Source organism: Lolium rigidum, chromosome 1, assembly GCF_022539505.1.
Source record: "Lolium rigidum isolate FL_2022 chromosome 1, APGP_CSIRO_Lrig_0.1, whole genome shotgun sequence".
In the NCBI taxonomy this organism is placed as follows: domain Eukaryota; kingdom Viridiplantae; phylum Streptophyta; class Magnoliopsida; order Poales; family Poaceae; genus Lolium; species Lolium rigidum.
Window position 1 is genome coordinate 138,068,781 of NC_061508.1, and position 13,775 is coordinate 138,082,555.

The 13,775-nt window shown below is 45.6% G+C and overlaps 1 protein-coding gene across 1 annotated transcript; it reads right to left on the reverse strand.

Annotated features, from left to right (window-relative positions):
* Positions 1 to 753: 753 nt before the first annotated feature.
* On the reverse strand, positions 754 to 1,743 carry LOC124682445 (E3 ubiquitin-protein ligase RSL1-like). Its single transcript, XM_047217128.1, has 2 exons — positions 1,163 to 1,743; positions 754 to 927 (listed from the first exon to the last, which is right to left on the reverse strand). The coding sequence occupies exons 1-2, from the start codon at positions 1,741 to 1,743 to the stop codon at positions 813 to 815; spliced, it is 696 nt and encodes a 231-aa protein (XP_047073084.1). The 3' UTR covers positions 754 to 812.
* Positions 1,744 to 13,775: the final 12,032 nt, after the last annotated feature.

Genomic DNA, 13,775 nt, shown 5'->3' on the forward strand with positions numbered 1-13,775 from the left:
CGCACTGCCATGACTCATGGCTGGGGAGGAGGCCCTCGCGGCAGCGCACCTTGTTGGTGCAGTCGTGCACGACATGTCCGGGCTCGAGGCACCGGAAGAAGAGGCCGGCGTCCTCCACCGGCGAGGGGTTGCGGCGGGCCCGAAGCGGAGAGTGACGCGTCTCAGGGCGACGGGGGCGGCGGTTGTGGTACCTGCGGCGCGGCTGCTGGAAGCCATCGGCGTCGACGGCGGGCTCGCGGTTGGCCCGGTGCACCTCCGAGCGGGGGCCCAGGCGGGTGGCAGCGGGCGCCCTGCGGGCGGCGGCGGTGGCGGCGCTGGAGGGTGCAACGGCGGGGGTCGGTGCGGTGGCGGGGCTTGGCGCCGCGGCGGTGCGCGCGACGTCGGAGTAGCTGCGCGCGCTGGAGGACTCGCTGCCGGATCTCCGCCAGCGGAGGCCGTCCGCGGAGCAGGACGCGTCGGAGGCGGACGCGGGGGAGGCCATGATGGAGAGGGGCGGCCGGAGTGGAGCGACGGCGGCAGTGGGGTTCCGGTGGTGGTGGGAGGCTAGGCTAGGCTGGGAGCGGAGGGAGCGGGGAGAGCCATACCTAGCACTGAAAATTGGTTGGTAACATGTTGCAGAAAATTCACACAATGACCAAGAACAATGGTTTACTATATCAATGAAAATTTTCAAAACTGCATGGTCACGAAACCATTAAGCATTTTGAGTGATCTATCATGCACCAAAGAACACTTCAAAGTATTACTCTAGTCTGGAGGAAATTTATAACATCAGGACAAGGTCACATATATCAAAATGGGACCAGATCGACTCAGGCTCCATCGTCTTCATCCTCGGAATCACTATCGTCGTCATCCCGGTCATCACAAGTACATGAGTCAGACTCCCACTCATTGCCACATCCATAGCAGAACTGAAATTTGCACCTGACGATCACGCAACCATTAAGCTTTTAGGCATCAAGTTTTCATGCAAAGCCGTTAAACACTTGTTCGACTACTTACTGATTAATTACTCCACATAGAAAACTGGCGTGCTATGTTATGTTACTACTTATTAGTAGAAGTTGTTCTCCCAAACCTAAAATAAGATCTAATCTACAATTTGGCAGAAGGAGATCCATAGATCAGTACAGTCACCCAAAAAGAAAAGGGCAATTACCTGCAGACAATGTGCAAGCAGCCACCTCTTTTGTCGACGAAGAAGTCGCACTTGGGGCACCTCCTCCATTTCTTCTCCGTGGCCATCTCCAGCAGCATCAAGTCCTCCCTGCTCCTGTCCCCTCTCCCGAGCTTCTCGTAGGCGGCGCAATCGGCGCCCGCGTGCCACGGCACGCTGCACTGCGCGCAGAACAGCCGCCTGCACACCTGGCACTCGGACTGCGTCACGGGCTCGCCGTCGTCGTCGGCCACCATCATCTCCGAGCAATCGGGGAAGGGGCAGTAAGTCCGCCGCGCGCCAAGAAACATGGTCTCGCACAGCGCGGCGCACCACCGCTCGAACACGTCGACCGGGAGGGCGGCGCGGCACAGCTCTGGGTCGAGAGTCCCGGTGCAGGATGCGTCGAGGCATCGCACGGTGGCGGCGGCGCCGGACTCGACCTTGGCTCGGACGTGGCCCGTAAGACACGCTGGGCAGAAGGCGTGAGAGCAGGCGCTGCCACCGCGGAGGACCTCCGAGGCCGCCATTTCCTCGTCGCAGATGCTGCAGGGATTCTGCGACTTCTCCGCGGCATCCGCCATTGGAGGAGGTACGAAGTTTTTGACGGTTTGGTGAATACTGATCGACAAATACTAAGCCGTCTCGATCTCTCCGATAATTCTTAGGTTTTATTGGGATTTCATTATTTGGGGGAGACCTTCCAGGTATTTGCCGAAGAGTGTTTACGCTGGCTTGTAGGGCTAGCGGTTCTTTTTTCTAACAAGAGCGAATGTGATCAGATATTTCCATATTTCAAACATGATTGACCGATGCCGACGGAGAAGGAATCATCCTTTCACACGATTTGTTGGAAAATTAGTCCGTTTTAACGGAAATATCTGACACTATAAGAAAGGAGAACCCAAGAGAATCGGTAATCCAAACAAAAAAATATACAAGCGAAAACAAAATTACAATTTTTTTTATTGATCCAAGCAAATTTTCAATTGAACTAACCACGTTCACCCTAGCACGTCTTTATACATCGTATTTTTTTAGAATAATAATAAGACTTGCTCGTTTTATTGATCAAAGGCAGAGTTTACGAACATCTGGGGCTTGGATCTTTTCTTTGTACTTTCTCCGGTTCATATTACTTGATATTAATATAGAAGTATTACTAGCACAGACCCCGTACGATTACTACGGTGTCACATTAAATCAAAGGCTATACTTTCATATGTTTATATTCGTGTGTCACTCTCGACTAGCGCGCAAGACCATCGCCCTCTCTCTCGCGATATTTTTCCTCCCGCAGCCAACCTCCCACTTAGCGCTATGTTGTTGGAACGAGATCCTCTGACGTACATTAAACTACTGCAGAGGGACTTTGCTGATTTTGGTTCGTCCGTTCGCATCGAACGGCAGCATGTCCAATCCAGGGAACCATACAGCATAGTCGGCCCAAAGCCCAGCCCAACAAACCGTTGTGCCGCACTCCAGCACAGAAAAGGCGCCAGAACAAAGTAAATGGCGCGAGAATCATCGACGGAAATAAAAATCACGAGAAAAAAGGATCCCCATAACCTGGAGCTGGCGTTACTGGTTATCATTCACAAGTAAATTGTCAGTAGCCTAGATTTCTGTCTTTCCCATCTTGAATAAATCAACTCTTTTCTTTAGATTTGTTTTATTCCTGATCAGTTTTCACCAGAATCTGGAGCTCATCTTCAATAAATCAAACTCTTACCTTCAGATTTGTTTAGAACTTGATTAGTTTTCGCCAGAACCTGGAGCAGGCACGTACTGCTCTGCCCATCATTCTTAGGTAAATTCTGAGTATCTGTTTCTCACATTGAATAAATCAAACTCTCGGCTTGAGATTTCTTTAGAACTTGATCAATTTTTGTGCTTCTCATGGAAATAGTTGGTTGAACTTCGTCAAGCATCATATTTGCCAATGGAAGAAGAAACCAAGAAAGAAACAGATATGGCACAAGAGATAAACACATCAGCTCATGGTCCGGAATTCAACCGGTAATTCAATTATCACAAGTACTTTGCAATGAGATGTCACATACTATAGTAAGCGCCGCTGTAGTAATACTTGTTTTGTTTTTTTACATTGCAGAGTTGTACTGCCTAGTTTGGTACCTCATATGGGCATGAAGTTCAGAAATTCAGATGAGGCTTGGGCGTTTTGGTTGAGCTACAGCGGGCAGAAAGGCTTCGAGGTCAAGAAAAGGTATACAAACAAAAGGTCATCCGATGATTACATCATGTAAATTTGTTTGTGCAAATGAGGGTCTTCGATCAGAAGACAAGAGAGATTATTTAACTAAGCTCCCTCGAGCTGAAATTAGAACCAATTTTCAAGTCCACATGAATGTTAAAATGGACCGAACGAAGGGAAACCTCAAAGTGTCTGAGCTATCTTTGGAACACAATCACACATTACACTTGCCAGAAACTTTACACCTAATGGTGTCACAAAGGAAAATTTCGGAGTTACAAGCTTTTGAAATTGGAATGGTAGACGATTCAGGTATTAGGCCAAAAGCAGCACATGAGTTGGCAAGTCGCCAAGTTGGTGGACGACCCAATCTTAGCTATACCCTCCATGATCACAAGAATTATTTGCGGACTAAGCGCCAAATAGAAATGGCATATGGCCAAGCTGGTAGCATGCTTAAGTATTTTCAAGACAAGATTGCTGAAAACCCATCATTCCAATATGCATTGCAAATGGATTGTGAAGAACAATAGCAAATATATTTTGGGTTGTTGCCAAAATGATCATGGACTATGCACATTTTGGTGATGTTGTTAGTTTTGACACTACTTTTGGAACAAACAAGGAGAGCAGGCCTTTTTGGTGTTTTTGTCGGATTCAATCACTTTAGAGAAACTGTGGTTTTTGGTGCTGCTCTCATGTATGATGAAACCTTTGCATGCTTCAAGTGGTTGTTCGAGGCCTTTCTAAATTCTCATAAAGGAAAGGCGCCAAAAACATTCTATATGGATCAAGATGCTACAATGGGAAAGGCAGTTGGGGAAGTGTTTGCGGAAGTGTGGCATGGATTATGCACTTTTCATATTATGCAAAATGCTGCCAAACATCTACACGAAGAGAAGGATGAAGAGAAGAAAAAGGACAAGAAAAAGGAGAAGAAGAAAGAGAAAGAGAAAAATAAGTACACCAAAATAGAGGATAATGAAGAAACAAGAGTTCTATTAGATTTCAGCGCGTACATGTTTGAGTACGAAGACACAGAGGAATTTGAACAAAAGTTTGACCTCATGAGGAAAAAGGTGAGCAAGCAGATTTGGTTGGATAGCATATATAAGCTAAAAGAAAAATGGGCTGAATGTTATATGAAGGATGTCTTCACATTAGGAATGAGAAGTACACAATTAAGTGAGAGTTTGAACAATGACTTGAAAATCCATTTCAAATTAGATTTTGATATCATTCGGTTCTTTAAGCATTTTGAAAGGGTGGTACAAGGAAAAAAGGAATATCGAATTGCATTCAAAATTTGAATCAAGGAAAAAGTTGCCTAAACTATGTATGAGGAGACCACCACCTATGTTGGTGCAGGCTAGCAAGTTGTATACACCTGGTATATTTGAAGCTTTTCAAGGTGAATATGAAAGATCATTGTCAGCTTGCACCAAGACAATGGATGGGTGTAATGAATATCTAGTTGGAGATTTTACCTTTGAGGAGGAGTATAAAGTTATTGGTGATCCTTCGAAACAAATAGTTGTGTGCAGCTGCCGGCAATTTGATAAAATTGGTATATTGTGTGGCCATGCTCTTAAAGTTCTTGATTCAATGAATATCAAATCACTACCACCACATCATGTGTTAAAGCGATCGACACGGGAAGCTCGGGTGAAACTGTACAAGACGAAGAGGGGAGAAACATAATCGAAAATCCAAATATGGATGCCATGCTTAGCTACAGATATATGTCCCGTAAATTTCATAATTTGGCAGACCGAGCATCCAACTTTCCAGAGTGTGTCGGGTTGGTAGATAGGACACTAGACATCCTTGGTAAGCAAATTGAAGAAAAAATCAATGCATGTACAGGCACACCACGGTTTCCAGGTACAAGTCCAACTGATGCTAGCCCACCAAATGATTTGTTGACTAATGCACGCCTAAAGAAAAAGGAGTCGAAACAAAAACGTCAAAACGAAGAAGAAGTTGGCTAGATAAGAAGCATAAGATTAGAAAAAAAAGACAAAACCAAACTACATCACAGTTCAGGGAAGAGGTATGTTGCTCGATAAAAATTATGTTTTCAATCCTATCAATATGTCCATCAATTTTCATAATTGTACAATTTAATTTCATTACAAGATACAAGAGGTTCAGGAAGAGGCACGTGGTGATAGTGCACAAGTTGCAAATGATAGTGTTTGTACAGGCAAAGAGAATGAATCTAAAGTTTGCGATGGCAATATTAGCTTCACTCAACTCTTAACGGTAATCTTGTTTGTATAGTTAGCTTACAGCTTTACAGATTATAATTGTTTAAAATTCTTACTAAATTCTCAGGTAATTTACAGGGACCGATCACAGATGACGTTTTTACTAGGCTATGGTAACATATTTCTGTTTTTGAATGCCAATCAGTTCTTCTGTAATGTGCAATAGTTGCCATTTAGTTTAGTCCTAGTGCCATTCAGTTCAGTTGTGGGCAATAGATACCATTTACTTCAGTTTTTGTTGAAATTTAGTTAGCACTTAGCACCAACGATTTGCATTCAGATGTGGGTGCTAGTCTGTTCAAATACTGTTATGGATAGCATTTTGTTCAAATTCAGTTAGCAGCAACGGGTTGCATTTAGTTCAGCTCAGTTCATATTTCCACAGATGTATGAACTTTCGTTCTATTTGCACTAGCATAAAGTCTATTGGAGCAATAGGTGAACACCAATTTATTAATAACAATTGAGCAAACACTAGACTGCCGACTGAATGCAGGGAATACATGTAGAAAACGTACTTCTTTCTTACAGAGGATGAGCAGGGAGACGACACACTCTAGCTTCTGCTCCTCCGCTTGGAGGACGCGGCCGCTGTGCGCCAGCTGAGGTTGAGTAGACAACCAGGCCGGGCGCTCCTGCTCCTGCTCTTGGACGACGCAGCCGGCGTGCATCAGGGCGGCGACAACGAGAGGATGAGCGCGACGACATGTCCGCTCCTGCTCTTCCGCTTGGACGACGCGGCCGGCGTGCTACGGCTGAGGTTGAGCGTGGCGACCAGCCCGACACACCCTCCTGCTCCTGCTCCTCCTCTTGGAGGATGCGGCCCGCGTGCGGCAACGCGGCGACAACGGAGTATATAGCATAGAACTACTATTTTTCGGGTAAAATTTTTCGAAAAACTACGAGTTTACGTTTCAATCGTAAAAACTACCACAAATCATTCCAGTTGTTTCAAATAGCACTGATTCGAAACTGACTGTGAATTGACACGATTTCTGACAAAAATGGCCCACTATCAGCGGTGACGTGGCAAAAATTATCTCAGCTAAAGTGGGTCCCACGTGTCAGCTAAATGGAAAACTAAAAATGATATATTTAAAAATGGAAAAAAGCCCCCATTGACCTTCATCCAGGCAGACCCATGCTTGTTGCGCTGGCCCGACATGGCCGACGCCGCGCCGCCGCGCACCTGTGCCATGCCGTACCCGTCGCGGCCGCCACTGCCCCATGGCCGGAGCTGGAAAGAAAAAACCCAGAGGTGACGGAGACGAGCAAGGGAAGGAAGAAAGGAGACGAAAGATGGAGAGGAGGTGATTGGGACTCGCCCAATTCCCCGCTGCTCCGCCGCCTCCAGCTCGACGACGCGGCCGCCCCAAGCACGGCGAGCGCCACCAGCCCGTCGCCCTCCGCCCAGAACCCTACCCGCCCAATTCCGCCCGGCCCCGAGCTGCTGGCTACGCCTGGGGGAGCCCAGAGCGGTGGGAGGAGGCGGGGGGCCGGGGAGATCGGATCGGCGGAGACGCGGGCCGGAGTAGCATTGCACGATGGCCGCCGCATAGGATGCAGCTTGACTACGCCGGCGGCCGCTTAGTCTGCTGCTGCTGCCCTTCCTGCTTCGGAGTGCGCTGCCGTGATCCCAACAGGAGCCTGGGCTGGTGCGGGTTGGGCTCACGTGTTGCCGTTGTTGTACGGCACTTGATCTCCGCGGGCGCCTGCGCCTGCCTGCTGGGAGGTGGTTGCCGGGAGCGGATGGAGGAGTCTGGGAGGGGGAAGGAGGTGGCGGCGCCGCCGTGGGCGCCGAGCAGGTCAAAGGCGTTCCAGCCCTACGCCGCGGCGGGGGGCGACTGGGCGGAGGCGCCGTCCGCCCGGGGCAATGGGGTTGCCGCCGGCTCAAGCAACGTCGTTTTTTAATTTGCAAATTTCATTTTCCCCTTTTTATTTATTTGTTTTGATTTTCTAAATTGTGCTGAGACATGGAACCCACTTTAGCTGAGATAATTTTTGCCACGTCTGGGCCATTTTTGTCAATTCACAGTCAGTTTCGAATCAGTACTATTTAAAACAACTGGACGATTTGTGGTAGTTTTTTGCGATTGAAACGTATACTCGTAGTTTTTCGAAATTTTACGCGAAAAGTAGTAGTTCTATGCTATATACTCGCGACAACTAGAGGTCGACCGCGGCGACCAGACGGCACACGCTGCTGCTCCTGTTTTGAGGACGCCGCCGGCGTGCGCTAGGCAGTGGCAGCGAGAGGTTGACCGCGGCGAGAAGGTCGGCACGGGCGCTGGTTGAGAGTGGAATCGAGCCGGCCGTCATTGTGGAGCTAGGAGTGTCGGCGAGGGTGACAGCAAGTGAAGGGGAATTCTAGAAGGGAGATATTTTTTTCCTCTCAGCTAGAGCACTGCTTTCCTCTCCCTTCGTTGGATTGGGCTTTGGGCCGACTATGCGGTCCATTTTCATGGGTTGGACATGCTGCCGTTCGATGCCAACGAACGGACCAAAATCGGCGTTGTTTTCGTGGGTACAGTTTTTTCCCCGGTTTGGTCCGATTTTGTTTGGTTTGGTCGGGTTTCTGTTTCGTTCGTTTCTTCCGTTTTTTGTTTTTGATTTTGTTTAAAATGTTTAGATTTTCAAAATACAGATTTTTGAAAATTTAATTTTAAGAAAAATCTAGATTTGCAAAATGTTCATACTCAAATCTATTTAGATTTGAAAAATGCGTTCAAATTTGTTTGGATTTTGAATTTTGTTCAAATTTTGAATTTGCCCAAAATTGAATATAACGGGTTTTTTTACATTATGAATTTGTTCAAAAAATTGTATTTTGAAAACAGTTCAACCAACAGAACAAACAGACAAGTACAATCCAAGTATCCATAACGGTACGAAATAAAAATAGAGAACTGATAAATGAGCCGGCCCATGGAGGAATTCTTAGAGCATCTTCAGTCGCGTCTTCCAAAGCGTCCCTCAAAGATCTTTTGGGCGCGCCGGACATTTTTTCGGTTCCTGTCACGCGCCCCATAGCCTCCTTCCGCCTGATGCGGCCCAATACGTTGTCCAACGTCTCGAGCCTGTCCCCACTCCACAGGGGACGTTTCGAGCGCGCTGGACAGAGCGAGAAGCGAGGCGGGGAGTGGCGAGCCTGACGCGTCATTGAAACACGAACGATGTCCAACCGCCGCCTACCTCGCGATGGAATTATTATTGGTGTGCAACGACGGTGTAGTTGCCGGGAAGGGGAACCGTCGCAGTGGCAACTGCGTCGATCAATGCGCGAACCGTCGGAATGGAGTGCGAACTCCGCGGAAGAGCTACGACATCCCTCTTCGATATCTGCTTTCCACTTATAAGGCAAGTTTTCTTTCCCATGGTGCTCGGCAAGAACTCATAAAATCAATATTTTCTTCAATCACTGTCTATTATATGTCTAACATTGTTTTCTCAAAAAAGTTCCTACAAAAAATTAACTCTATTATCGGAAACTTCCGGTGGACAGGGGTAAACTCCGATCTACTTGACAGCTTGGAAAAACATTTGCCCGCTAAAAGAAGAAGGAGGCATTGGCATTCGAAATTTAACTGTTGTCAATCATGTGCTCATTCTTGGTTCAGCCTGGAGGATAGCGGGGAGGCGCAACAGCCAGTTACACGAAATTCTCAAATCCAAATACTTCCCCGACACTACTAAACCCAACAAACCAAAATGTGCCTTTTGGACCTCCATTCTCAAAGTCTTTCGTTCGCTTCAAGAAACTTTGTTCTACCAAATTTCCAAAGGAAATATATCATTCTGGAGTTCCCTTGGAATACTACATGGAAGAACATTCATGATAATCCCATTATTCAGGACCAAGGATACACCTACCAGGCTATGGTAAAAGACCTTTGAATGCCATACACGAAAAATTGGAACAACTCCCTTATTGATTCCTTCTTCCACCAACCTACAGCCCGTCTGCAATAAAATCAATTTCCATCATCTCATCTGAAGAGGATGATATCCTTTGCTGGAAGCCAATCCCGAATGGAACATGCAATTCCAAATCTATTTAGACTAATCATAATGGAAATTTGTGTACGTCATGTGTTTGTCATTAAGTTTTCTAGTTTTACGTGCTATGATACGGTATCATATTATGATATCACTCTCATCTCTCACCTCATTAATTGATGCGCCACATCAGATTTTGGCCAACATGGCATACATAATACTACTTATAATACTCCCATTATGGCTAGTCTTACAAACTATGTTTAAAAGCTTTTTTTTTAATGTAGGATCGCCAAAGCCAACTCCACCAAACAACATAGTGATGAAAATTATTAAAAAGGTATGGGAAAATAAACACTTGATGCCGATAATCAAAGCTTTTCCTTGGAGGATAATAAGGAGAGCGATTCCCACAGGGGCAAAGGCCTCAAGGTATTTTAAACACATATCCAATATTTGTTGCGGATGTGGACTTCAAGAAAATGATATACACTTGTTTTTCACTTCCACTTTTGCTAGAGCTACTTGGTTCCATTCTCCCTTGCACCTTAGAACTGATATTATTGCTGCAAATTCAAACACCATAACCACTATCATTTCAAATTTGCTTGCAATCAACCACCCAACAAATAATATTCAACACATTTTCACTTTCCTTTGGTGCATTTGGAAAATGAGAAATGAAAAACTCTTCTCCAACGAAGAGGGCTTACCTAACCAGGTTAACATAAGAACACATGTCTTGCTAAATAGCTTGCAAACAAATACTTCTATTGATCCACCAAACAAACCTATTGCTCTTCCACAGGAGCTAACCTATGCAGGGCCAAAGGTATTTCTGGATGATGCAGCTTGGAGGCCTCAAACCAATAGACGAACAACAAAGGTGGGAATTGGAATTTACATGTCCTGGAAAGCTAATTCGCAAGTAATTGATGTATTTATTGCAGCCAAGACCACCAATATAGCATCTCCACTGCAAGCTGAAGCAGCTGCTCTCATCACGTCAGCCCAAATTGCCTCCTACATTCTTTTGCAGGATCCCATTTTCTTCACGGATAACCTCAGTCTTGCAAAGGCAACGGCAGGACCTAGTCCAACCTCTTGGAGATCATCCATATCAATAGAACTGATCTCAACATAGTTGCCCACAATTGTGCACAGCAGGTAATGGTAGGAAGGACTAAATAGCACATTTGTTCTTGTAGGAACACAATTCATATCAACTTAGCAAGTCCTATAGTTATGGCAGTTCAGCGCTTACAATTACCAATAACTGTATTTCAATACGTGAAATCTAATAATTGCCTGGGCACTTTGTTGTCTTCCCTGGTGCTCACGCGTGTGCGTCGTCCGATCAGAAACGGGTGGTGGAACGGAAGCGGCGGTGAGTTCCGACAGATTTTGGGGTCCAGCGCGCACGTGCGAGGGGAGAGAAAGACAGATAGCTCCGAAATTTCCCCATTCTCGTTCGGCCCCCTCGTCTCCAGTCGATTGTGGCCGGCGGCGCAGCGGCAGCCAGGCCCCGGCGACCAACCCAATCCCAAGCTGGCATATCCGCCGCCCCTCCTCAGCCTCCCCTTCCTCCTTGTGATTGGGTTGGGCACCCCACATACGACGGCAGGGGAGGCGACACGTGCGGTTCCTTATGGCCGAGAAAGGGCGGCGCAATGGTGACGGAGGCCAATACTGGTGAACACGGCCGGCGAGCTTCTCGCGTTCGGGGAGGAAGAGTTGGTGGTGCTTCTTCCGGTCAGCCACAGAAGGTCGATTTCTCTCACCATTCCTTCCTATTTTTCCTTGATGCGTTGTGGACTTGTGGTTTATGTTTGGATAGAGCTGCAACGGGCAGAGGATTAACGAATCAGGCTGCGTGATCTCATTTTTTAGTGCTCCTGCTTACCGTGAAGATCTGAGACGGGTGGCCGGGCTGGGAGGTGTCGGCGAGAGAGCGTCGGCGGCGTGGTGCTGCGTCCGAACCGTACCGCACTTCTGTCGATTTCTTTGCTGGTGAGTGATTTGATCTCGGGCGCTTCCCCGCCGTTGTTGTTTCCGTGTTTTGCCTCGACGAGCGTTTGATTTAGTGGCGGAGACACAGCCCGGCTAGCCTGGGCAGCCCGGGCTCCGCCGACAAATACTCTGTCGATTCTACAATCGCATGACGGCATGAGTGTTCTACTTCCAATTTTATTGACATTCACTCGCAGCAGTCGCAGCTCGCCAGTGTTGCCCAGGCTCCAAGGTTGAGCTGGGATCCACCACTAATTTTGATTTTTTTTTTTGAACATTAAAACTTTTTGTTCATAGCAGCAACATTTTACAGAAAGAAGTGTGAAAGGATTCACACTATACGTGGAGAATATATCTCTGAATAAGCATTGTCCTGCGCTAGAGGAGAGACATCTAAATGCTAGAGAAGAAGAACTCAGTCTGAGACCTAGTCTAGCTTGATGATGAGCCTTGACATTATAGCATCTGTTAATATGAGCTATTCTGCTTGAGTGAAATACGCCCGTTGCTTGGATTTCAGCCAAGGTTGGTCTGATGACCCAATGACCTGGAGCACGGAGAATCAAGGTATATTTTTCATCAAGAAATGTGCTTTGTACTCATGCGCTGTATTTTTATGCTTGTAAATTTGCTTATGGATGAAACAACCCGATAAATTCATGAATATGTATGTAATTTTCTATACACAGGATGTATGTATTTTATACCTAAAGTTTTTGGTCATATTATTATACAATGGGGGTACTGTATTATCGTAGGATGTAGTTTTTGAACAATAAATACATCCTGTTAAAGTGGCTGTAGTGATTTCCTGCGCGTAGGATGTATTTCTCTACTCAAAACTTTCCATATGGTAGGACGTTAGTTTTTTCCAAGTTATTTATGGATGTAACACGTAAAATCATTAGTATTTGACATAATACACTGATTTTCTGCTATTTGACGTTGGCAACCTCATATTCTGTCCCAAATGAGAGCCTGTTTCCAATTGTACTTGATGGAGATGGGGTATGATTTCTAGGTCTGCTGACATATGGGGGATGTAGTTTTTCTTTTATTATTCTCGAGAAACTTCTAAAACAATTCTGATCCCTAGATGTAACTTTTTGCAGTTCCATGTAATATCTTGCCTCTTTTATGAAACTAGTAAATATGCCCGTGCGTTGCAACGGGAGAGTAAAAATCTGTCTCACGGAGGCTTCCAAACTACTTGGCGCAATACATATTTTATAACTTGGATATCTTCAACTTTTTCAATGCTTGCATTTTTAAGCATTTTTTCTCTCAATTTTTCAACTGATCAGACTTTTCCATTTAACCATTTAATTTCCTTCACAGATAGAATTCAAATGCTTTAACATCATACGTCCTTGACTTTTTATTTGACTTCACTATATTTGCATGCGTTGCATCAAATGCTAAATAAGTTTTGAACTAATTAAAATATTAAAAAACATATGATTTGTGCTAGGAAACGAAAATTCTTTTTAAAATCCAGTTCGTATTCATGCTGCCTAGGCACCGACAATGTGGATGCCAAGTGAAGAACATCTGAAATAACCACACAAGTAAATGCCCATTAAATATTTGCATCTACACATAGTGCAATTTCTGAGAAAGAAGATAAAGTCCTCAACATGGCCCTGTGTTTGAAAACCATATCAACAGATACATGAGTGTAACCGGAGGCTACATAGTACATACTATGCAATATGCTTAGTTTTATTTAGTCATATATTGTTACACCACAAGAGCATTGATTTATGGAAGAGGCCGTCAAACATGTATCAGGGGAATGATAACGATGCACAAAATTTCATGGATCTAGTAGTAGATTATCCAGCTATAGTGATTGAGGAGCATACTGCTGTCTCACGGTGATGCAATACACAAATAATGGATAGAACATGGACTACTTACAGATTCAAGCATCTTAACTTCTTCTAGGTGCAATGCTTGCACTACTTCCAATCAGACATGTACTGGTAAAATTTATTTCCGTATATGAAGCGGCGTGTATGGTTGCCTTGCAGAATTGCATACAAAGACCCGAGGCACCTCGAGCCGGCATGTGCTAGAGTCGCAAGCTCCCTCTTGGCCACACGGCCAGCACTGAGACCGGCAA

Bases quoted from the DNA above. Each gene is read 5' to 3' on its own strand.
- LOC124682445 (XM_047217128.1), bottom strand. From the start codon at position 1,743: ATGGCGGATGCCGCGGAGAAGTCGCAGAATCCCTGCAGCATCTGCGAC. The intron at 928-1,162 runs GTAATTGCCCTT...CGTGATCGTCAG, and splicing joins TGCTTGCACATTGTCTGCAG to GTGCAAATTTCAGTTCTGCT.